The sequence below is a fragment of the Notothenia rossii genome (assembly GCF_949606895.1).
Source record: "Notothenia rossii genome assembly, chromosome: 2".
Classification (NCBI taxonomy): Eukaryota; Metazoa; Chordata; class Actinopteri; order Perciformes; family Nototheniidae; genus Notothenia; species Notothenia rossii.
The window spans coordinates 25,038,060-25,063,956 of NC_136904.1; the positions used below are offsets into that span (position 1 = coordinate 25,038,060).

Consider the following 25,897-nt stretch of genomic DNA (forward strand, 5'->3'; position numbering starts at 1 on the left):
GCTAGTAGTTTCCATCACATCTTGTCAGGAGTCCTCATGGAAACTGGTATCACCAATAATCACAATTTCAGTGGATGCACGAGTCGAGGCACAGAACAGAGATAGTCATGGTGAATATTACCTGGGGAATATTTGTGCTTTGAGGAACAGAAGAGATAAAGAGTGTTGGTATCGTGTGTCTGAGAATCTACGGAATACACCTGCTGCTGCTCCGCCTCTCGTTGGGCTCTCTCCTTCTCTCAGCGCCGATCTCCGAAACGCTTTCGCCGCTGGATCATCTTTAAACTCGAAACTGTGGCAGGACATGTAGAGAAACATTTTGTGTGCCGTTTTGACGCAAGTTTTTCTTTTTCTATCATGATTTCCGGCTCGCGCGGATACAAGCTGCAGGTAGGAACACAAACAATGCGATTAATATGCACCGGATGCATACTACATAAACACTTCCTTGGAATAAGATGTGGATTGAAATGATGCGCAGTTGGCAACATTTTCTTTTTGATTCTGTATGATATGAAACGGTTTGTTTGAGAGTATTGGGGCGTGATAAGAAGCCATTTACAAGACTAAGTGTATCCCCATGTTTCTTGTGTTTCTATATTAAAGCCTAATTATAATGCACATTTGGTGACGTGGTAATGTGTTCCCAGGACGTGAAAGAGATCTGATTAAATTAAAGAGTTACTCGATTATTTTCTTTCTGTGTCAAACAACGCTGTGAAGTTTAGGTTGGATATTCCGATCCAAGTCACTTCCAGTGCTGCAGTACAATGGAGCATTGATTTGGAGTCACTATCAAACGGATATGAGACCTTTCAAAAAAAACATCTACATTTTCATTAGGATATTCACATAAATAGGAGCTGGACAAAAATACAATAAAAAAAAATAAGCTGTCCAGTGTAGTAAAACTATGCTGCATTGGTTTTTAGTGATTGTGCAACATAACATGTAAGCTATTGAACAAAATCCAGACTTTTATCTGGATAATCTAATTAAAATGAGTGTGGTGTTCTTGATCATATCTGGTATGGATTTGAATTCACCCTTCTGTCCAGAAATACAATGCTGCATTGATTTGGAGTCATGGACATGACATGGAAACTTTGGGAAAAAAGAATAAACTGAATGATCTATTTAAATACTTTATAGTCAAATCAATTCATCACATTTCGTTAATCAAAAAAAGAAGTGCCACGTGACATAAGACCATACTTGCCAACCTTGAAACCTCAGAAATCGGGAGCATTTCAAAATGCAAAATGGGGGGGGGGGGGGGGCGGGGTGCTAGTTTATCGCCGGAGCTGTTAGATTAACATTAACATGCTTATTGTATTTCTAAGTGCAGCATGTAGCACCATCCTAGATGGAGCATATGTGTGGGCAGGAAAGTAGTGAGCAGAGAGTAGAGTAGTTGTCGATTCTTGTTCTTTTTTCTGTGACTATCTGCCTCAGACTTTCAGTTGCGCGCGCTACTAAAGAGACGTGTTACCATGGAAGCCAAACAATGGTGTAGCTGTATTAAAGTCCGAGTGGAAACAGTCCTGAGTAAATCTGATTTTGTCAGAAATCGGGAGAAATATGACCCCGGGAGGAAATCGGGAGTCTCCCGCGAAAATCGGGAGGGTTGACAAGTATGCATAAGACACACTTATTTTAATTAGTTTAGTATCATTTTCACTCATATGGGCACGTTGGCATGGAGGTATTGCAAATATAGAGTTGGTTGTGTCATTCCAATAGTAATGTATTGATGGTCCCTCAGTGAAACCCTGAGTGAGGCTCAGATGTGAGCTAAACATGCTCTGACTGAAGTCTGAGGAAATGATGAACACGTTACTGTATCCGGAGTGAAAGTCTGTCAAAACAATCCACTTCATTTGCATTTAATTTAGTTTTTAGTTGTTTATATTCGACCTAATACAAACGTCACTGTTTTACAGCTGAATCGTGCAGCTCAGTACTGTTGTTACTTTTCAGGTCTCTGGGCAGCAGTCTCTTACCACCAGCCATATATGACTCAGCTTTGGAAAAACTGACTGATGTGATCTTCGGGAACTCTTTGTTGGTCATCATGGGATGTGGCACCTCCGTTGCTACGGAGACTCAAGGGAAAATAGTTGAGCAAGGTAAAAAAAAAGTGATGCTGACATGGTAGGAGTCCAGATGAGTGAAAATACTCCATACGTGCTTGATACTAATTAGAGTTCAAGCTTAGAAAAACTTATTTTTGTTTAGATGGACATACTTTTAAATATGAAATACCTTGATACATTCCAATATTCCATTTTTTAAATCAGAGTCTAGATTCCCAAATATACTTATCCTCTTCTCAGTCTACATTGAAAACTAGAGCTGAAACAAATATTCAATTCATTGATCGACAGAAAATGAATCTACAATCTTTTGATAATGTATCAATCATTTCAGTTATTTTCAAAAATTGAAATTGACCTTAAAACTCGTTTGCCTCTTCTCAAAAATAAGGATTACTTTTTTATGACATTGTAAACTGAATATATCCAGGGTTTCTGAAAAATTACATTTCAATATATCATCTTGGATTCTATGATACTATTCGATGATTTAAATAATCAGAGTTGCAGTACTTTTCTTGCTCCTTTTTTACCTTGTTGATGTCCTCTGTAAATCATGTGTGCTCTTTAAACTGTGTTGTTGTCATAGTATCTCAATCTGCATCTCCATGTCACACTGCGTAGTATGAATGTGATGGTAATTAATTTTTTGCTGTAGTACATTTTCCTCCGAGTTGTTGCCCCCACACGCCAGGTGTGTGACAGATGGTGCTTCTCTGTCTTCACAGGCTGTCTTCTCTCCTTAATGAGTGCTGTTTCTCCTGAAAGCTCTTTTAATTTGCTTTGCTTTTCCAGTCTCACTGTTGCTCATGACCTCCCCTGTGTCTTGTTATCTTGTGTGTGTGTGTGTGTGTGTGTGTGTGTGTGTGTGTGTGTGTGTGTGTGTGTGTGTGTGTGTGTGTGTGTGTGTGTGTGTGTGTGTGTGTGTGTGTGTGTGTGTGTGTGTGTGTGTGTGTGTGTGTGTGTGTGTGTATGTGTGTGTGTGTGTGTGTGTGTGTGTGTGTGTGTGTGTGTGTTGTTTCATTACCTGGTACTTTTGCTGAATTGTAGTTTATTTTCTTCACCTCACAGATGACACAGCTAAGACTCCCTGCCCTGCTCTGAGTAAGACCCTAATCATTTCTAAAGTCTGTGACATTATGTGGCATTTGCATCGTAGGCCTTTTTATGTGAAGATTTACCAAATATGCTATATAGTTCAGCTTTTTGATCAGAAGGCATTCTCAAATTAAAAACAAAGATAAATACTCCTGTGACTTCCCATCAAATAGAAATTCTGAAATACTAAATAACAAGTAGGGATGTAACGATATATCGAATATCGCGATATCGCGGTAAATAAATGTCTCAATACCGTCGTGAGACTGACAAAATAATTTTTTTTTTTAAACTTTATTCAACCCATTGAGATCATCAATCTCTTTTTCAAGGGAGACCTGTCCAACATGGCAGCAAGTAGGTTACAACATGAACATAAAACAACAGATAACACAAAAGGACATCGTATTTACAGGGCTACATGTACATACCTAGAGACATTGACAAGTACCAACAGTATATTTATATCTCGCCCTGTCAATAAGCCTCACCTTCTTGGCAAAAACTGTATTGTTTTTGAAGTGGTGGAGAGACAATGCACAGTTTGACCCACTGCTGTCACCCATGGCCAAAGCATATCTCTCTGTCCCAGCAACATCAGTACCAAGCAAGAGAGTTTTTTCCACAGCAGGGGATATTGTAAACGCCCAAACATCCCAGCTTCTACCTGGAAATGTGGGCATGCTCATATTCCTAAAAGATAACCTTGATGATGCTGAGTGAGTGAGTGAGTGAGTGAGTGAGTGAGTGAGTGAGTGAGTGAGTTAGCTAGAGTTGAGTTACTTGAAAAACTAAAGTGAAACTTGATTTATTCTATTGCAGGGTTTGATTATTATATTGTTGACACTTTAAAATACTACTATCCTACTAAAAGGCTGTACAAATCAGATTTATTATTTAATAAAGAAAAACCGTGAGTTTTTGGTATCGTTACATCCCTAGTCACAAGTAATGTTCATGTACTGTATAACTGTGACTCCAGATATTCAAACATGTCTCCCATCCAAATGAAATGTAACAGCTGGGATTTTGTCGTAGCTATGAAGGCAGCGGTTCTGATCCAGCGATGGTACCGGCGCTACATGGCCCGTCTGGAGATGAGGCGCAGGTACACCTGGAACATCTTCCAGTCCATTGAATATGCCGGGGAACAGGACCAGCTACAGGTGACTCTCAGAAGAGCAACTTTATCCTACTTACAAACTCAGAAGCACCAGAAAGCTAAAACATATTTTGTTTTTCCTCTATAGCTCTCAAGTTTCTTCAGTTTCATGCTCGACAACTTTACTCAGCTGAATGAAAATGGACCAGGTTAGGAGACAAAATATTATTTGTATCTATATAATGTTGAGTGTTGAAGGAGTTAGATAGTATTATGAGTATAAAAATACTTTTTTATTTTGAAATGTTGGAGGTAAAGTTCATTTTGAAGTAAAAGCATTTGATAACAGTGTTCATTTTATGAATGCAGTGCACTGCACAGTACATGTAAAGCATTAACTGAGGAATGCCTGTGTCTCAGACATTCTGAGACTGAAATGTGAGGTTCTTTGAACCATTTCGCTTTTGTTAGTGCTTATTTTTATTCTGTTGTTTAGGTTTATTATATACTACTTTTTGGTAAACAGAAATAGAGACGGATCAACATTTTAAATGATCCACTCTTACCTCCATGTAATTAACACCAGCTTTGTTAGGCATGCTGTATTTTGGTCTGCAATAGAAACCCATTGCGTATACCCTGTTGCTTAGCAACTACTGTGAATGTGGAGGCAAATGTGTTGCACTGACACAGCTGTGGCTGAAGTATGTCCAACTAAAAAGCATAAGGCTCCATTAACTACCTAATATTTAGGTCAGTCCTTACGGCGTAGCATATACAACACATCCTCTCCATGGATATGCATCCAGTAGACATAAGGGACGCAAAGACTTGTTGTTTGTATTTAATATTAGCGATCTGTTTATGTCTGTGTGGCAAAAAAGTAATGGACATTTAATAGACCATAAAGGGGAAATAGACAAAAGACTTACAAAAGAGAAATAGGCCTGGAGGTAGATGACTGTTCGTGTTTGTTTGCATAAATTAGAGGTTACATTAGCATGTTGGAGTGGTCTTTTATTGCAACAGTGAAGCCACACAGAACTGGATGTGGTGCTGTGTCAAGCTGTTTGTTACGAGGACCTATAAATTAAAATCTGTAAACTGGATTTTAATTCAGTGGGTAAACCTTTAATATTTTTTTCAAATTGCACTATAACACCCTATTTAATGTGACAAATAACTGCAATGATAATATTCATAATAATAATGAACCATGCAGATTCATGAAATTCATCATTGTTTGCTTATCTTTTTTATTTTACACTTTTTGAAATTATCGCTTGTCAAAACTATTGGGCCTACATTAACCACAATATAACTCAGAATTAGTGGGCTAATGTAGCATTGCTCCACTAGCCTCAAGCATAGATAAGTATGGGCAGATCTGTTTAGCTCACTTCTTTCTTACAGTTGCCCAACCTTTTCTTACTCTAACATTGACTCAATTGACATCATATTTATCCGATTGCATTCAGCTAAAGCCATAAAAGGTTTCATTGAACTTTTTTACATATACACTGCAGTTGTGCTTCCCAAAACTTAAATAGACTTTGACGTGTTCAATCATTGGATTTATTATTCAGAGTTTTAATCGACTTTCTGTCTTGACACAGAAACAGATAATAACATAAATATTGAAGTAACTAAAGGTATTTTGTGGCACTGAAACCACGTAGGGATCTCCATTTAGATTTTTGTGCTCCTCTAAATGTCTGTTTGAACGATGACTGTATTCTGCAATATCATTTAATTTCTCACTTTTAATCATCATAATTGTCTGTTTTTGCTAACAGTATCCATCTTTCAGTTTCCCATATGTATATCACAATACATATTGAAATTGTGGGATAACATAACATATACTGATTTTATTTCTAAGCCCTACTTTCAGTATTGAGCTTTTTCTACATAAGCTCAGTGTGGCCCCTTCTCCTCATGCTGTGTCCCTCAGACTTGATCTCTCAGCTGCTGGACCCGGTGGTGGACCCCTGGTTAGGCAGAGAGACGGGCTACAACCTGATCCCTGTTCCAGAGTCATACAGCGGACCCCGACTCTTGTTTCCTCTCTCCGTGTCTGATACCAACTCTCTCCTGGGTGCATTTAAAGAGCAGCAGGTACAGTAATATGTCTCTATCTTCCTCACACACACACTTGTTGCACATGGATGCTGTCAGGGGCTTTATCAGTTTTCTTCACACAGACACTACATGCCAGATATGTTCTGCAACTGCTGCACGAGACCAAGAAGCTCCTCAAACAGATGCCAAACATCACCCACTTGTCGACATCCTACACCAGTGAGATCACTATATGTGGTGGGTGACCATAACCACAGTTTCACTTGATAATTAAAGATTCTTAATTTTTAAGTCACATGTGCATCTGTTTAATTGCACAGTACAGTGGGCCATTGTATGCAACTAACCTTTTACGGATTAAATGATTGCTGATGTCTGCGAATGTGTTTAAATACAGTTGACTGTATCTTAATGGCAGCGCTTCAAAAATGACGGTTTTGTTCATTTGCAGACTGATCAGGCACTTGACTCCTCTTCCCCGGCTGCCTCCTCCTGCTGATTAGCATCTCATTAAACTCAAGAATACTTAAATAGAAAACACTCACTGTTTGGTGGTTTAGGGGTTTTCATACCATAGTAGAATGTTTAACCTGCAGTATAAATTAAGAGTTTGTTGAGCCAGAAATAGGATTTAAATTGTTCCATTTATGTGATGTTACCCATTTGGTACAGGAGACCTACACGGCCGGCTTGATGACTTACTCCTCATATTTTACAAGGTACTGTAAAGCTATATTTTTTCAGGGCAACAATTGTATCTTCTGACCATTTATTTCCTACAGAGAAGTTGTCTTCAATGCATATAATCAGATCTTATATAAAAGTAAAATATAATTAAATGTAAAAGTCAAGGCAACAACAAACGCATGCATACACGCAAGATCTGATTTGAAATCTGTTTATTTTTTTACGACATGTTGCTGTGTTTCAGAATGGCCTTCCCTCTGCGGAGACACCTTATGTGTTCAATGGGGACTTTGTGGACCGTGGGAAAAAGTCAGTCGAAGTGGTAATCCTTTTGTTAGCCTACCTGCTGCTCTACCCCGACTACATGCACCTGAACCGAGGAAACCATGAAGACCACATAATGAACCTAAGGTTGGTAGGAAGAAAAAAAGCATATATTCATGTAGGTTTACCACAAAATATAAGGGAAGGAAAACTAAAATACATTGTTGTTTCAGATATGGATTCACAAGAGAAGTCATGCAGAAATATAAGGTACAGTTGAGTCCTGAGAGATGCAATTATTCTGCTGTGACTAGTACTGTATTCAGTTGCATGCTCTGCAGGTTGTGGCATGTAACTGCTTTCACAGCAGCTGGATTAATAATCTGTCTGACTGTAGACTCATGGCAGGGAGATCCTCCAGCTGTTTCAGGACGTTTTCAGCCTCCTGCCCGTCGCCACTGTCATTGATGGAAAGATCCTGATTGTTCACGGAGGAATATCAGACCAGACAGACCTGGACTTCCTCAGCTCCATAGAGAGGCACAAGGTGAGAGGAAACAAGATCCCACCTTCTCCCTGTAGCTCTACTCTTTTAACTGCAATAATCAATGTTGACCACTAGAGGTCAGAAAAACAGTTTTTTATAATATTGACAAATGCTTCAAACACATGAGTGTAGATGTTATGGCGAGCATTTTTGTTTCGTTTATATCCAGCTCAGATAAAGCAGCAGTTGCAGTACGTCAACCTTTTGTTACCTGAAAGAGGATAAAAGCTCTTTGAGGAGGAAATTCTGTGAAAATCATCTGGCTGTGTCATCTTGGCTACATTGGAGACATATACTGTACATTACAGTCATTTGATTCAAAGGTAATTTCAAAAATATGAATACATTTTTTTTTAAAGAAAAAGATCCAACTTAATAAAGAAGGGGTCTTAAAACGTTCAGTGTTGCACATCACTAGGTATGTTTATGATCAATCCTCCATGCTCCTGTTCTCATAAGGTCAGTGAAGGTAAAGTTATTCTCGAAATACAGCAAGTTACTGCTTGAGAAGGACGAGTATGTGGTTGCAAATATGTTTACAATTATTTGTAACCCTTTTAACGTTTGTTTTTTATCTTTTTTTATTTACTCCTCATAAGAGTCCATGCTGTACTAAGGATGTGTATACACTCCTGTGTTATAGTGATGTGTCGGTCGCGAACGAGCCGATTCTTTTGAACGGCTCTTTGGTATGAACGAGGGGAACCGAGTCGTACTTGGTGAGAGCCGTTCTTGTTATCGTTCAATTGTTAGTCCGCACTCACTGCCTGCCAAAATCCACTCGCCTGTTAAAAAGCTTGATTTTGTTCCCCAAACGTATTCTGTGAAGACCCGCCCCTACTCTGATTAGTAGGTTTCAGCAGGAGGAGTGAGATGGGGTGGGTCTTAACGGAATACGCGAGAGAGAGAAGTCATAACAAGTGGTAGGCTACAGGACAGGTAGACGACGTGTTTTTCGGATGGAAAATGAGCCAAACGCGAAAACGCAGCAGCATTTTGATGAACTTCAACCAAAAACGCGCACTATTTGTAAAGGCAAAATATCCTTTAAAGCAGGGTCAACAAATGATCTCCATCGCCACTTAAAAACACAGTATCTAATATTAAGAGTTGCGTGAATTTCATTCAAGGCAAGGCAACTTTATTTACTTAACACATACGGAGGGTAAATTCAAAGTAGTACATTCACGGACATGAATGACATGGATATGGCGCCACCTTGTGTCGTGTTTACAAAGCAGATTATTGACATTAGGTCTGGCAATACAGTCAATCATTATCCTGGTGATTATTTCACAGACAAACCAAGTAACCCCGCCAAAAAAACGGCTCTTTTGAACGGCTCTTTGAAAGGAACGGAGCCATAAGATCCGGCTCCCTTCAAAGAGCCATAAATCCCATCACTACTGTGTTAAGTCGGGTACATTATACACAAGTTATTGAGCCGTTTCCGCTCTACATCCTGAACTCCTCCCTTCGATGCAATGCACTTCCGTTTTGGCGGACTGGGTTTGTTTTGCTAGCTAGCTCCGTTGTGCCGACAAAGCACTGATATTGCAGAGACAAAGAGGATATAACAATTACAACATGAAGAAAAGTGGTTCGGGAACTACGTGTGCGGTAGTTGGTTGCAATCACTCGAGAAAGCACCTGAACGAGTGGTTAGATAGAGAGTGCTACGACCACAAACCAGCACCCAGCACCCAGCCATGTTGTTCATTAAATACAGATAAACACAACAAATACTGCATGCATTGTATTTTTTAATATTATATATGAATATTTTCATAGTGATGTAATTGTGTGGGCTGCTTTTATATTTTAATTTGTAATACCTGTTAGGATTAAACATGTGATCTTTCTTGTTGAAGCCATTTCTTTAGTTTCCTCTCAACAATTAATTAATTCAGTGTTATTTATGTACAGTATGAGCTTAATATGAATGATGAACTGTGTTAAAAGAAATTGTAGCACTCTAAGGAACATATGAAATGCAATAATGCAATAACAGTGCAATAATGAAATTAAATTACATCAAACTTTATTTTCACTCAAACAGTACAGGCACATATGATATATTGCACAGCATAAAGAGATCATGTAAATTGTGCATTATGTAAACAACATACAACTGTTGGCTCCTGTGGGCATGACCTAAATAAGGCAGTTTATTTTGGTTTTATGCTGGGCCACGTCGTCATGTTATCCTCCCAGTTTTGCACTGAATTCGGGTGGGGGAGAGTAACGCCATCTCCAGTCAAAGAAGTAGAATCGTGTTCCCAAGCTAGCATCACTGTTAGCATCGAAATCGCTGTGTTTACACCAGTGCCCGTCTGACTGTTTACATCGGTTTACACCGACAGACGCTGTGCAAAAGACTTCCGGCGGAAATGAAGTGCATTTGTGTAGTGTCATGGCGCTACCCGTGTTTTGGCGCGTAAACTTGTCTATAGAGAACCGCAGTGACGCGTCATAAAACCTGGAAGTAAACTTCTTCCGGTTCCTTCGTCAAAAACCAATGCAATTTCTCCATAGGATTTTGGAAAATAGCTCGAAATAAGGTCTGTGGTTGACACACATTTAAGAGAGGGATCAAGTTTTGTTCAGCCGGATAATCTCCACATGTCAACCCTACTTTTATAATTTTTGAATCATAAATCTAGTCGCCAGAAGCAAAATGCTAACGTTATGCTATAGACGAACTACAAGCCAGTACAGCAGCAGGGTCGCACGACTTCAACGTCACGCCAACTTAAGATCGTTTCAACTGACTTGCACTGAAACTGCACTTTGAACACTTTAAATATATTAACATTTTAAACTGTATACCCCGGTTATCTAGGCCCTTTTTGTTTTGTTTAATGTATACCACGTTTGTCTAGGCCCTTTTTGTTTTGTTTTATGTATACATGCATACATCCCACAGTCACACTGTGGGAAACGATATTTCGATATTTCTGGATGTATAACACATGTAGAATTTTTGACAATAAAGCTGACTTTGACTTTTGCGCGCTTGCATATTTTAACAAAGCTTTTCATTTTAGCCACACTGAATTTAACTAGAAGTCATGGCTGTGTCAATTACCAGTCTGATATCGTTTTACAAAGATGACAAGAAGAGTGTAGATAGGAGAGAACCACTACAAGTCAGGACATGTAAAACAGTGCAGCCTAGATGAAGGTGTGCTTACCGGTGTTGTCAGGGCTAACCTGAGGGACAAGGTTTATAGTACCGTTAACCTAGAGTTAAATTATTCACATTCATTCTCATCAACAAATCCATTTTGTGTGTAACATGAAATCTTTATTAGGCAAGGCAAGTTTATTTATATAGCACTTTTCAACACAAGGCAATTCAAGGTGCTTTACAAAAAATGAAAGACATTAAGAAAATGGCATTTAAAATCAGTCATTAAAAAGAAAAATTAAAAGAAAAAAAGTGGATAAAAGTTACAGTGCAGTCTAAGATATGAATAGTTAAATTAAAAGCAGCGACAAAATGAAAAGTCTTCAGCCTGGATTTAAAAGTAGTAAGAGTTGCAGCAGACCTGCAGGTTTCTGGGAGTTTGTTCCAGATATTTGGAGCATAATAACTAAACACTGCTTCTCCATGTTTAGTTCTGACTCTGGGGACCGAAAGCTGACCAGTCCCTGAAGACCCGGATGGTTCATAATTTAGCAGGAGGTCAGAAATGTATTTTGGGCCTAAACCATTCAGTGCTTTATAAACCAGCAGCAGTATTTTGAAATCTATTCTTTGACACACAGGAAGCCAGTGTAAAGACTTCAGAACAGGAGTGATGTGATCCACTTTCTTAGTGTTAGTGAGGACTCGAGCAGCAGCGTTCTGAATCAGCTGGAGCTTTCTAATAGATTTTTTTAGTGAGACCTGTGAAGACACCATTGCAGTAGTCCAGTCTACTGAAGATAAAAGCATGGACAAGTTTTTATAAAATCCTGTGACATTAGTCTTTTAATCCTAGATATGTTCTTTAGGTGATAGTAAGCTGATAGTAAGCTGATTTAGTAACTGTTTTAATGTGACTGTTGAAACTCAGGTCAGAGTCCATGACTACACCTAGATTTCTGGCTTTATCTGTTGTTTTGAACATTGCAGACTGAAGCTCAGCGCTAACTTTTATACGTTCTGCCTTGGCTCCAAAAACCATTACCTCAGTTTTATCTTTGTTTAATTGGAGAAAGTTCTGACACATCCAGTCATTGATTTGTTCAATGCACTTACTCAGTGTTTGAATTGGAGCATAGTCTCCTGGTGAAATGGTTACGTAAATGTGTGTGTCATCCGCATAGCTATGGTAACTTATTTTGTTGTTCTTCATTATCTGAGCCAGTGGTAGCATGTAGACGTTAAAGAGAAGAGGCCCCAAGATTACAAATATTACACACCAGAAAACACAGAAATATCCATGAAATAAACATACAGTAGGCTATAAACAATTAAAGGGATAATTGGGAAGGCATTACAAATGTAAATATATTTTAAATAATAAAACAATCCCACCACCACAGGTATCTACAGGAGAAGAGGGAATTCTCTCCACAAAATGTGAATGCCCATGTGGAGAATGCAGTCATGCGGCTGCATTAGCCATCTTTGCCGTCCACAATTTCAGCTGCACTGACACCCCCTGTCAGTGGAAGAAGCCAAAGGCAGCTAAACATATGCATTCAGTGGAGGAGCTATTTCATCCAACCAATAACTCATTCAACCCGCTGACAAGAGAGCCCACCTCCGAAGATCGTGACTGGCTGAGGGACAAACTCGGGGGGAGGTTCTCAGGAATTTCTTGGCTTCTCTCCCCCGAGCCAGATGAGGAACACTGAAGCTTGGAAACACTTACTGTTCCTGAAATTATCAAATCTGTTGGGCATCAGGGACCTGAGGCAATTGTGGCAAGCATGGCATTGTCTGAAGAGCAACAGAGGGCAATTCAGGTGGCTACCACTGGTCAGCGAACCAACCCAAACTGGCATTTGTTCAGGAAAGGAAGGTTGACTGCCAGCAACTTCGGAGCTGTCCTGAGGTCAAAGCGTGTGACTGCTTCCCTTATTGCCAGGGTGCTAGGGCAACAACAGGCCCTTGATGGTGTTTTCCGCTGTGCTGGAGGTAAAGTGTCCCTACGGAGCCAGGGAAATGACAATTAGTGAAGCATTGCAAATCAAGGGCTTCTGTGTCAGTATGGAAGGAGAAACATTCAGCCTGCGTGAGGAACATCCTTACTGGCACCAAGTGCAAGGTCAGCTTCACCTCACTGCAAGAAAGAAGAAGAAATTAAAAAATTGTGAATCGTTTTTAATTTAAATGTACTCGCCTTTGCAATGTTGTGGTTGTTAGAGTGTTAGGTTTCCTGTCAGCTCGTCTGTTGGGAAAATATAAAATATTAGTTTCATGGAAGTCACCCCATCACATATAAGAGCATTAAGACATACAGTACATAGGCTAAAACAAAACATCTAAAGATATAACCTTGCACTTTGATAAGTCTCGTGAACATTTTCACTATTTTGACATTTTTATAGATCAAAATTGAACTAAAGAAATAAATGTTAGATTAATCCATATTGAAAATAGGTGTCAGCTGCTACACTAATTATAATAGTTATATGCGAAGACCTATGGCTGCAACACGGAGCAAAGCAACAAACCATTGCGTAGCTAATTAGTAGCGCTAGCTTTAGCTAACGTTAGCTAACGAAACGAACTGCCGAGTAAAATTGGAAAACACTGGTAATTAATAATTCTATAATTTGTAAAACTACGGTGTTAAAAACGACAATTTCAAAAAAACAGATTCTAATGGTCAGATATAGATATACAGATACTAAAGATAGGCATGTAATTGCTTGTCTTTGATTTCTGTAGTCCTATTCAGCCACTCGGTAACAACCATCGTTTTTCAGACACGTAAACTCTTCAAAAATCACCAGTGGGGTCACTGCTGATGTATTTGATGTCGTAGAACAAAACGTGATTTATCTCTTAAATTTGTGTCAACCACAGACCTTATTTCGAGCTATTTTCCAAAACCCTATGGAAAAACGCATTGCTTTTTGACGAAGGAACCGGAAGTTCTAAAAATGCTAACTTACTTCCGTGTTTTTGGACGCGTCACGGTTATGGCTAGAAAGGATCCGTCTTGTGTAAATATGACGTCACGTTCTCGTTGTAACTCTCGTTGGAGCGGCTCGGAAACACACCTACAGCAGTAACATGCAACATACACATTAATGCAGCAGTAATATTAATAGAGAAACATCAGACATAATAGGAAAACACTGAAAGGGAACATTGTATTGCACCATGAGCTATCCTGGGACTTTTACTGCGACAACGTTGACTTGCCTGGGAATAAAAAATAAACCATAGTGTTGGTGATCTACAGTGTTGTCATTCTTCTTTGAACAGCAAGACCGCTAACACCCTATTTCAACAATCACACTCCCTGTCATTGACATAATTAATAGATGGTTTAGCTTCTCACCATCATTTGCTGTGGCCCACTGATGTTAACGATCGTAACTGAAAGGCTGCCTGCCAAACGTAAACATTCAGCCACGTGACTTGCAAACTATCGCGAGAGTTGTACACTAGACGGATCCTTTCTAGCCATAACCACGCGTCACTGCGGTTCTCTATACATATACATTATATAGCCCAAAATCAAAGGGTTTTACAATCTGTTAAACAAACTTTATTTACCACTCATCAGACACTTGACATAAGTCAGCTTGAACTTCATTTTGTAAAACAAATATCTTTGTCCAAACTTTATTTATTTTCTCGCTCCTCTGCTTTTCAAGGTAAAATCCGCCCTAAGGTTTCCTAGACGTAGTTTGGAGAAACTGGACATCGATCAGTCCCAGAGGCAGATGAAGAGAGGGAGATCAACGGCCAGCTCCCGTCCCAGCAGCAGTTGCAGCCACAGCAAAAACCAAAGAACCCCCAACCAGAGGTCTGACCGCAGCCCACTGATGTTCCTTAAAGTGTATAAAAGGACTTCTTGTTTATAATGACAATCCCTCTCTTCTTTCTTGTAGAAAAAGGCGATGTGGGCAGCGCCGACAGGACACCACTGTCTCCACCTCCTCCTCCTCATCATCGTCCTCGTCCTCCTCTTCACTCTGTTCTCCTCGAACGCCATCCGCCCTCTCGCCTCGTCCTTGCCCTTCTTCTCCCTGCATGCCCTGCAATGTCAATGTCCTCCAAGTGCCTTTCCTGGACTCCCTGTCCTCTGTCGCCCCTCCTTTACCTCTGCAACATGATCTGGAATGGAAACAGGTCAGAGCATACAGTGGGAAATACATTAAAGGTCCCCTATTATACTGTTTTTCATCAATATATTATAGGTCTCAGATATGTACTAAATATGTCTCTGAAGTGTTTGGCTCGAAATACTAAACAGATCGTGTATTGTAGCATCCCATAATCCCCTCTGTTTCAGCCCTGTTTCAAAAGTGCTGATTCTCTGTCTTTTACTTTAGATGAGAATAAGGAGCCACTCCCCACGCCCCTCTGAGATATTTCGTTAAAAAGAACACAATAGCCGCGTTCACACTTCAGTAGAAGCTGCTGGGAGTCCCAGCAGCTTCTACTGAAGCCAGTCCCCAACTCCGGGACTTCCGGCCGGGGACTTCGGGTGGCAGTATACGCCGTGAAGTTGTTTGCGGCCTGCCAGTAAACCCAAAGCAGAAGAAGAAGAAGTGACGCGATCTGTACTTAGTTCATGAGAACTAAAGAGTTCTCATGAACCTTTGTTGGAAAAGTACTGCGGTGTGAATGTGCCTAATGGTGCTCTAGGAGGAGATTCAGGTGATAAAGGGGGGGGGGGGGGGTTACGGTGGTTGGTTATTGGCTAATGGTTACACAAGCCAAAAAATCCTTATGACATCATAAAGTGGCCAAAATCTAATCAGCTCATTTTCAGACAGATTTTTATATAAATGGATCAGAACAAAAAGTGAGCAAATCTTTTCTCCTGAAACTCAGAGAATCTCTTTACACATAGGGGACACATGTTTATGTATAAAAGACACTAAAAAGTGGATTTTGCTTAATAGGTGACCTTTAATATTGTTCAATTCTGCTCTACTGTGTTCTGTGTCCTATTCTGCACTTGTCATCTTTTTTTCACTCTCCTGCAGATAGTGGATATTTTGTGGAGTGACCCTAAAGCTCAAGAAGGCTGCAGTCCCAACATATTCAGAGGAGGAGGCTGCTACTTTGGTCCGGATGTCACCCAGAGACTGCTGACCCAACACGGACTCCAGCTGCTCATCCGATCCCACGAGTGCAAACAGGAAGGATATGAGCTCTGTCATGGTGGAAAGGTAGATGGAAGGGAGAGGCAAAACATAATTCAGATTCTCCCAAAAATATTTGAGTCTTGAGAAGTAAATGTGTGCATTTTTGTTGTACAGGTCATCACCATCTTCTCAGCGTCAAACTACTATGAGGAGGGGAGCAACCGTGGTGCCTACATCAAAGTGGGCCGAGAACTGGTTCCCCGCTTCTACCAGTACCAAGTCAGCCGCACAACACGCAAACTCACCCTCACACAGAGGTACAACTGAGCTCGAAAAATGGGGCGGATAACCCAAAACTCAACATTACTAAAACAAAAAGTCAAATAATTGATAAGTTAATTCAAACAAAAACAAATAGGATGGTAAATTCAATAGAATAGTTCATTTATAAGCCTGTTTCAATGTCTCCATTGGAGCATTCTTCTAAACGTGTCTGTTAAATATCCCAAAACATCCCATAATAGATCCACATGTTTTGCAGCCATTATCTGTCATTTGTTTGTGTGTTTGTCTGCAGAGTACGAGTTGCTGAAGGCTCCGCTCTCAAGGCCCTGAAGGAGAAGCTGTTCTCTCACCGCTCTGAGCTGCTTTCAGGCCTGCAGCAGTACGACCACAAAAACACCGGTAACTCTGTTTGCCTCACTAATAAACACCTGTTTACCCAGGATGACATGTAGAGTTGTTATATGAAATAGTTACATCTGTTTTCTCAGGTAATGTATCAGTCAGTGATTGGGCTCAGGTGTTGGAGTCTGTCCTGAGGCTGGACCTGCCCTGGAGGACACTTCGTCCTCACTTAGCCCGTCTGGCACCAGATGGCAGTGTGGAGTACATATCCTGCTTTGAGGACATGGAATCAGGGATTCCTCTGCCTCAGGTAAGAGAAGTAAATGGGTCCTTAAAGGGTATTTTGGGAATGTTGTATTTTAAGTTTATACCTTTATACATTTCCGAGATACATTTTTTGACTTTGTCTTCACTGGGTTAATTTGATGCCTGTAGATTTCAGGAACTTTTTTAAATGCTAGATAGTTTAAAGTATTACAAAACAAAATCGTTTTTTCACATCATTTAATACAAATCAAATGTAAGAGTTCAGGCTTTTCATCAAACAGCTACCAAATTATGAATTGCTGTAGTCCTGATCATTTAAACTGAAACTTCAATGCAATGCTTTTACCGTTCTTCCCTACTTTAAGGATTATAGTTGAAATGTACCCCCAGCAGGTAGTGGTTGTTTAGTAGTCTCCTGTTTTCTTTTCCTCTTTTCTTCTTTTAGGTGACACCAAACATGGCTGAGACCCTTTTCAGATACAGGACAGACATTGAGATAATATTCAACATTATAGACAAAGACCATTCAGGTAAAATGTGTTGAAACTCTTTAAAAACTATTTGTCAATAACTTTCCACACAGTTTAGTTTATGTGAGTACGTGTTTTGGTCAGGTCTGATCTCCATCGAGGAGTTTCGTCACACCTGGCGTCTCTTCAGCGCACACCTGGGGGTTGACATCGACGACAGAGCCATCGATGACCTCGCCCGAAGTATCGACTTCAACAAAGATGGCAGTATAGACTTCACTGAGTTCTTAGAGGCCTTCAGAGTGGTACACAAATTGGAAAATAAGGATCAGCAACTCAACGAAAAAATGGATGGAGACAAGTATTCATGAAGGAGGGAATCTGAATAATACACTAGTCTTGCATGGAACAGCAGGAGGGAAGGAGGGGGTGTGGCAAAGATTGAATTATTAAGTATTTATTCAGTTGTTGAATGAAAAATACACAATTTGAAAACTAGAATGGCTGTTATTTGGTGATGTACCTTACTTATTAGTGCATTCTGTCAGTCGTAGGAGTCGTTGTTTAGGATCCTTCCTTCCGCCTTTTTGATTTAAAATTGAAATATTTCAACCATAATTTGAAGGATTTCCTTGAATGACATTTATGTTTCCCAGACGATATGTCAGACTTCCTCTGACATTCATCTTGCAGCAGGCAAACGTTTTCAGAACATTCATTCATGGTTTTATAACAATGCTGCTTAATTACTAATGGGGATGTATTCTCTTTTAATCTAGTGCCACCAGCTGACTTTGTATTGTTTTGACATGAAATAGCTGGACAAACTTTAGATGGATGGAAATGTAACAGTATTTAGAATGATTATGGTATTTTCATCTTCACTTATATAACAATTTCATCCAAAAAACATTTACAATTAGCTTTTTAAGTATAGTTTAATTTAGTACAGCTCTGACAGCCTTTGCAGACTTGTGAGAAACAGGTGTACAGCAGGAGTACCAGTGTGCTGCCACGCTCTGTAGTATTACTTGTATTGATGCCTGACGGCTTCAACAGTATGAACAATAGAGACAATCCCGCTATAGGGTGTCGGGAAGTGCATGTTCAGTTGTTAACCAAGAGAGAATAAAATTACTTTTTTTGAACTAATAGTTGTACCTTGTGTATGTATTTGGACTCTGGGTTTTAGTGTGTGTGTGTGTGTGTGTGTGTGTGTGTGTGTGTGTGTGTGTGTGTGTGTGTGTGTGTGTGTGTGTGTGTGTGTGTGTGTGTGTGTGTGTGTGTGTGTGTGTGTGTGTGTGTGTGTGTGTGTGTGTGTGTGTGTGTGTGTGTGTAGTCTTCACATCCCGCCCACTGTAATTACCACACGGTGAGAGCTGTAAAACAGGCCCAGGCATCCTGTCAGAGAAAATGAGGGGTTCAGATTTTACTCAACAAGTCTGCAGAACACACACACACACACACACACACACACACACACACACACACACACACACACACACACACACACACACACACACACACACACACACACACACACACACACACACACACACACACACACACTTAAGGCACATGAACACACTTCTTAGTTTCAAGAGGCTACAGAAAAAAAGGGGGAGGGGGAATAGATGTTTTTACTGATTGTTTGAGTGTCTGACTCAAGCATAATGTCACTTTATAAGAAGTAAAAGTGTTGCTACTTAAGCAGGTTCAAATAGCATTTCCCCTGTCACCTATCCTTCTGTCAGAGTGTTTTGGGTGTGCACTATCTTACCCCTCCCTCCTCACTTTCTTCCTCCAGTCTGCCCATCCTGTAGTCATCCCAGACCACATCTCCCCTCCCCTTAATCTTCAACCTCTCATAACACACTTCCAACTTTCACCATCCAAGTACTTCTCTTTAGCCTCACATCCCAGCCGAGTTCAGATGGGGCACCTGGCAGCACTGGTCGCTCTGCTCTGCATCTACACCGCAGGTACTTCTTCAAAAATAATTCTTACACTTGTGTTTTGTTTAGAGTAAGCAATGTTTTACACAAATTCACTGTGAAAATGTCTCACAGCGTGTGGAGTGGAGGGATGCAGCAGTTTTAGACACCTGGAGAACGGGCAGACGTTTTTCCGTTACGGAGGACTGCTGGTGATCTTTCGCTGTCGTACTGGCTACAAGCTCCATGGATACAAAACCAACAGCTGTGTGTCTGGGATCTGGTCCCGGGACACCCCGGTGTGTGTCGGTAAGGAGGGTCACTTGATCGTGGTTGATTTCAGGATTTCTGTATTTGTCTGGAGATGCATTAAGAGAACACCATAACTCCTTTGTCTTTTGTTTGGACTATTTATTGATTGTATTACAGTGAAGTACAGAGTTGACCACCAAGGCAATAAAGTTCCCTGTTCAGTCTCAAACTGTGAATCGCTTTTCATGATGTTTTCCCCCTCTTCCAGGCTCCGGCTGCACTAACCCAGGGCCCCAGGCACACGGGACAAGCAGCATGAAGGAGGATGGCTCCTGGACGGTGTTCAGCTGTCATAGTGGCTTTCGACTACAGGGGCCCTCTATGTTATACTGTAAGGGCCACATCTGGAATAGCACAAAGCCGGTATGCAAAGGTGAGCATAACAAAAGCAAAATCAACAGTTTGACATTTTTGAAAATCTGCTAATTTACTTTTAAGCAGAAAGTTAGATGACAAGATTGTTACCAATAAAGTAAATTAGTGTTGATAGAAATTGATTACACTATTGTTTCCTCTTTTCCCTGTTAGAGTTAGACTTGATGGGCTTGTCTTCAGGTGTCAGTATGCAAAAACCAAACACACTGCGGAACCTGCAGGCTGCCGTAGTTCTGAAGACTCAACAACAATCCCACTACGACACCCTCGCTAATACTGCCTCCAAAGAATCAAACCTAAAATTAAGTTTGTCTCACGCTCCGCCTCAAATGTCCAGCAGTGAGAGGATTAAAGTGACGTACCCAAAAGTCCACTTGCAGCAAAATGGTCACAATTTTAAATCTGAAGATAGTGTTGAGACAAATCATCAAGAGGCAAACAAATCTCAAGTGGCAGAAACAGGAATTGGGAGAAATGGCTCCATTATCCCATCTAGACCAGAACAATCAACACCCTCACCACCACCACCATTACTTTCAACAGCCCTTACACAAGCTCTCACTGCTGTCACGAATACTGTGATGTTTACCCCGCTCCAACACACAAAATCTTCTTTTCCAGTGCCCAGCAGTGAAACAGAGTTCTCATCCAGAGAACCTGTCACATCCTGGGATGATGTGTCTCCCTCTGAAGTTGTAACAAGCTCCTTACAAACTGATAAAGACCAGCAGGTTGAAACTAGTTTCCAGTATCCTCCTTCGTCTCAGCCTTCTGGAGGAAAGGTGGATCCCACAGAGACTTTACCAACTGTATCTGTTCATTTAACATCTACCAGAGCTTCATCGCCTTCCCCTTCCTTATCACCCTTTCATCTCAACCCCACCCAGTCCAATATTAAAACTTATGTTTCTTCAAACACTTCCAGCCCCACTGAGTCCAGATCTAATGGTTCTGAATACCACAACACCACCTCTACACCCCCTCCGCTGTCTCTGACTCTCAGCAGACAACCTGTGTGCACGCACCCACCTGTGCCCGCTCATGGGACCTTCTATTTACATAATGTGGAGAATCCAGGTCCCACAGAATACAAACAGTACATCCAGTATGCCTGCTATCCTGGTTATACGCTGGCTCATGGAGACATACACAGCTACTGCCAGCGGGGGGGCGTCTGGAGCGGCACCACACCTGTTTGTCTGGGTAGGTGGAGTCGCTGCTTCAAAAGTACTTTGATTTATTAGAAAATGCTGACATGGGAAAGGAAAGATGTGCTGATGGGAAGGTGCAAGGTACTGCATCGACAGTACACTTCCCAATAGTAGTATTTTTCATCTTTGAAACTTTTATTGTTGGTAAAAGGAGGTTTTCCTGCATTATTTTAATTATATTTTAAGTGTTATTATCAGTGGATTGTAGGTGCCGCAAAAATAACTTAGAATAAACATTCTTAGTGTCCCCTTTTAAAGTTTCACTTCCTATGATGTTTTCAATTTGACTCTGATTTATTCTGCACTCATACAAATTCTTAAATAAATGTCTCTTATTGGAAATGTTGAAACGATCCATGCACTTTAATTTTTCCCCTTGAATTGAGCCATCTTCCCTGTTTGTCTGCAGAGCTGACACCATGTTCAGTAAACAACGGAGGCTGTTCGCAGCTGTGCTCTCTCTCCCAGCACCTCAACCAGAGCTTCAACCAGACCCACACCATAACTCAGTGCCACTGCAAAGCAGGATTCACTCTGGTGGAGGACGAGAGAACATGTCGAGGTGAGCAGATTCATCTTTTTCTTTTTTTCTTGTAACATTCTTCCTGAACCCTCTGTGGACGCCCTGCTCTTCCTAATAACAACACAGCGTGCACTGAGGCGTGTTACAGCACAACTGGGAATCTCCTTCACATGTTTTATGTGTTGGATGTTTCATGCCTCACAAGTGAGCCGTGAAATTCATGGCAGCACGGTCACCCTTCAGCACTTAAAGGCTGACATTGACTTTATATTTTGTTACGCGTGCCTGCTCTCTGACAGCCTGTCATTTGAGAGAGCCATCATGGTGTTGATATTATTTTTGAACAGTGTTATTATCAGTGTGCTCTCGGACAGATAGTCCTGTCCAGACATTGTGGTTGGACTGATTATAGTTTAGTTTCAGCCGGAAAATTCCACTGCAAGTAAAATAAGGGCCATAAACATTCCTGTCTGACAGAAAGTTAAAAAAAGAGCATTTATTTTTAAAAGGGGTCATTTTTTTCCTCCAGAATTGGTCTAGAATCTATAGTCTTCTATAGTGAGACGCATCAAGTAATAATTGTTTGTCAAATACTGTACTTTTAAAATAATGTTGAGGTTCTATTTATTTGCTTGAGTTTCATTGCTTGCTTCTATAAACAGTACTTTTTACTCTCCTACATTTATCTGACACACTGAATCATTTCAGCTTTTGTGAATTTATGGGACCCTTTACATTATAAAATTATTTATTTTATTTGTTTTTATTAAGATTTTACAAACATAACGTAATCCTTAATGATTATATATAAAGGTGATATTGAGGTATAGATCTAAAAATATAAAAAGTGATTAAATTGGCTTTTTCTTTCACCAGGTATACAATTAAAATGCTGCTTATGTGTTCAAGCTTTATTGATAATATTCCAATAAAACGCTAAAATAACTCTCTGAAAGGGACTATCCTCGCCAACAAGCAGCACTCTAATACAGCACTTTTACTTTTAGTGAAACCTTTAAATGTAGGAAATGTACTTTAACAGAGTATCTTAACAGGGCAATATTGTTACTCTTAAATGAGTAAGTTTACATTATAAGTACCTCTTGAATTTTTGCAGAAAAGACCTCTTAGGTATATGGAAAAATGTCAGGTTGGGGAAATGGTTCTTTCCTTGATGGCAGGAAAATAAGTACAGAGCTGATATCTAAGCTCTCTGACTCCTTTCTGCACATCCTTGTTTCCTTTTTCTGAAGAGCAGGAAGTCAGAAAACATCTGTGTTATGGTTTGCTCATTACAGTCAGAAACAGCAAGTAAACATGGAGGCACATCAATGAGGTTTCAGATTCCAGCTTGTTTCAGAGTGACCACCTTTCATCTGCTGCTTGTTTCTTCATCTCAGTGCAGCACGGACTCTGTGTTTTTGTCAGATCAACACATGCATTTGTCTTTTATTAAATCAGTGTCCAGTGACAGAAATGTGTTCTCTATGTATGCAATAATTATTGTTTGCATGTGTGTAGATTTAGATGAGTGTGTGGAGGGGCAGTACCGCTGTCGGCAGAGATGCATCAACACATTTGGATCCTTTAAGTGCAGCTGTGATGACGGTTATCAATCAGCTGATGACCAGACCTCCTGCACGGGTATGTGTGTATTTATTCATTTATGTTCATGAACAAAGTGCTTTCTACATCATTCTCCATCTTTCCAGATGTGGATGAGTGCATGCTGCCTGCAGCTGTAACTGGCTGTGTGTTTGGTTGTGTTAACACTCCCGGGAGCTTCCACTGCCAGTGTCCCTCTGGATACAGCCTGCAGACTGCCCACAGCCACTGCCAAGGTAACATGTAGAAAACTTTAATTTGAGTAAACAAGCATGAAGGGTGTTCCTATTCTTCAAAACTTAAACATATCCACATGTTCATTTGACCTCTACCTTAGTACGAATTGTGCTATTGAACTAACTTTTTTGATAGTTCATTGTTATAAAACCATAACAATTAGATAGCTATACTGTAGATAGTAACTCATATCTGAAACTATTGTTTTGTTTTTCAGGAAAATCAATTAGTGTAAATAATAGCTCATGTGACACTGACTTCTTGACTTTTAGTCTTATTTGATATTTCTCACAACAAACTCAAATTTTAAACTCCAGAGAAACTTTATTCCAAATAGGTTTTACCTTCTTCATCCCAAAAAACACATTATTCTAATGTTTTCTGATCCGTCCTTATAAAAACTTAATTGTATCTACTTGATACAACAAAAGCAGCATCAAGAATTTCTGCCAAAAACAAATTGTTTTTCTATCGATCCAACTTTTTCCCAGTACCTTTCACTCTTGATAGTATGACAGTAAAATGAAATACAAAAGGTGTAAACTTAAACGTCCCATGTCATGGCCATTTCTACTGATCATAATTCCATTGTTGAGGTATACTAGAATAGATTTATATTGTGCAATTTTCCAAACTCACATTGGTTTCTCATACAGCATGTATAGCATGTGTATTCACTCTCTGTCCTAAACGGCTTGTTGAAGCTCCTGCCCCCCCCCCCCCCCCCCCCCCTCCCTATGAGCCCTCTGTGCTCTCTCTGATTGGTCAGCTCGCCCACTCTGTTCTGATGAGTCCACCACCGTTACAGCGGAACATCAGTGATTATGTGTTACAATGGCGTTTTGGTTTGTGACTCTGCAGACCGTTTACATGCATAAAAAGCTACATAACACACAAGGGGACGGATAATAACCGGAAAAGCATGACATGTGACCTCTAAGCTTGGTTTCCTTTTTCTTTTCTTATCCAGATATTGATGAGTGTGCAGATAATCAGGGGCTCGGGCCGTGCACGGAGCAGTGTCACAATACCCCAGGATCATACCGATGTTCCTGCTTGTACGGGCACATCTTAGCCGGAGACGGACACAGCTGCATCCCTGAGTGTCCATCTGGATACAGGAAGCAACCGACAACATCTGATAACCAAACTACAAAAGCTCTTAGGGAGGAGTGTGTAGGTAGGAAAACATAAAAGCTGAAGTTATACCATGTATGACCATTTATTTCAGCAAATAAATAATTAATGAATTTCTCTGTGTCCACACAGATGTGAATGAGTGCCAGGAGGAAATGTGTGAGTGGCAGTGCATTAACCTGCCAGGCTCTCACCGCTGCATCTGCCCCCGAGGATACACACTGCACCAAGATGGGCGGCGCTGCAAAGGTCAGTGCGTTAATGCATACTCATAATGACTGACTTTGTTATAATGTGGTTTATGTGTAGATATATTCACTGAAATCGTGCTGTGTGAACATTTTAATTTCTCTCCCTAACTTCCAGACATTAATGAGTGCAGTCGGAAAAATGGAGGCTGTTCTCACCTGTGTGTGAACCAGAAAGGTGTCTATAAATGTGCCTGCCCCGCCACCCACCGCCTCTCCCCCTACAGCTGGAAGAAATGTGTACCAAGGACGACAGCAAACAGTGCAGGCTGAGCTGGAGGCTATACTGTTTCTTGTCCATCTTTATGTCTTCCAATGTGAAGACACACATAAATAAGTATCACTACTATTTTTACTGACGGTGTACATCATCCTCTAACTGGGTTTTATGGTCTTCACAGCCCAAAAACCAAGTGAATGGTTAAATAATAAACAATAACATGAGTTGTTTTATCTATTTATTTATTTTAACTGTATTTTCAGATTAATTCATAAAATACATAATTTAATTATTTGATCAATTTCAATGTTTTATTTGCATTGTTTTGTATTGTTTATATATTTGGGGAATTAATAAAAATATATTAACCATAATCACAGTTTTTTGTCTTCTACATAAGATGTAAAATACTTAATTTAATGACTAATTAAGCCCTGGCCCCAAAGATGCTGATGCTGTGCCTTTCAACTTTACAATCTATCTCTGAAGAAGTTAACAGATTTGCCAATGGAAATTCAACGTGAAAAATGACACCCTACTAATTTCTCACACTAGCGCTTTCTACATAATCCTTAAAGGAAAGTCGG

At 40.2% G+C, this 25,897-nt stretch overlaps 2 protein-coding genes across 5 annotated transcripts; both read left to right on the forward strand.

Moving 5' to 3' along the window:
• The first annotated feature begins 29 nt into the window (after positions 1 to 29).
• ppef1 (protein phosphatase, EF-hand calcium binding domain 1) lies at positions 30 to 18,660 on the forward strand. Of its 2 annotated transcripts, none has more exons than XM_079666223.1 (19): positions 30 to 390; positions 1,981 to 2,129; positions 3,168 to 3,200; positions 4,233 to 4,360; positions 4,445 to 4,505; positions 6,251 to 6,414; positions 6,501 to 6,615; positions 7,051 to 7,097; positions 7,310 to 7,476; positions 7,563 to 7,599; positions 7,727 to 7,876; positions 14,702 to 14,853; positions 14,939 to 15,179; positions 16,043 to 16,228; positions 16,319 to 16,461; positions 16,722 to 16,828; positions 16,918 to 17,081; positions 17,484 to 17,568; positions 17,653 to 18,660. In XM_079666223.1, the coding sequence occupies exons 2-19, from the start codon at positions 2,075 to 2,077 to the stop codon at positions 17,877 to 17,879; spliced, it is 2,262 nt and encodes a 753-aa protein (XP_079522349.1). In that variant the 5' UTR covers positions 30 to 390; positions 1,981 to 2,074; the 3' UTR covers positions 17,880 to 18,660. The 2 variants fall into 2 exon arrangements, with proteins under 2 accessions (XP_079522349.1, XP_079522350.1); XM_079666224.1 differs by having other exon boundaries at positions 55 to 110.
• Positions 18,661 to 19,125: 465 nt separating this feature from the next.
• LOC307030507 (uncharacterized protein) lies at positions 19,126 to 25,651 on the forward strand. Of its 3 annotated transcripts, none has more exons than XM_079666988.1 (10): positions 19,126 to 19,490; positions 19,578 to 19,751; positions 19,963 to 20,127; positions 20,283 to 21,332; positions 21,750 to 21,902; positions 23,385 to 23,507; positions 23,576 to 23,704; positions 24,676 to 24,885; positions 24,975 to 25,091; positions 25,209 to 25,651. In XM_079666988.1, the coding sequence occupies exons 1-10, from the start codon at positions 19,442 to 19,444 to the stop codon at positions 25,361 to 25,363; spliced, it is 2,325 nt and encodes a 774-aa protein (XP_079523114.1). In that variant the 5' UTR covers positions 19,126 to 19,441; the 3' UTR covers positions 25,364 to 25,651. The 3 variants fall into 3 exon arrangements, with proteins under 3 accessions (XP_079523114.1, XP_079523116.1, XP_079523115.1); XM_079666990.1 differs by having other exon boundaries at positions 20,751 to 21,332; XM_079666989.1 differs by lacking the exon at positions 23,385 to 23,507.
• Positions 25,652 to 25,897: the final 246 nt, after the last annotated feature.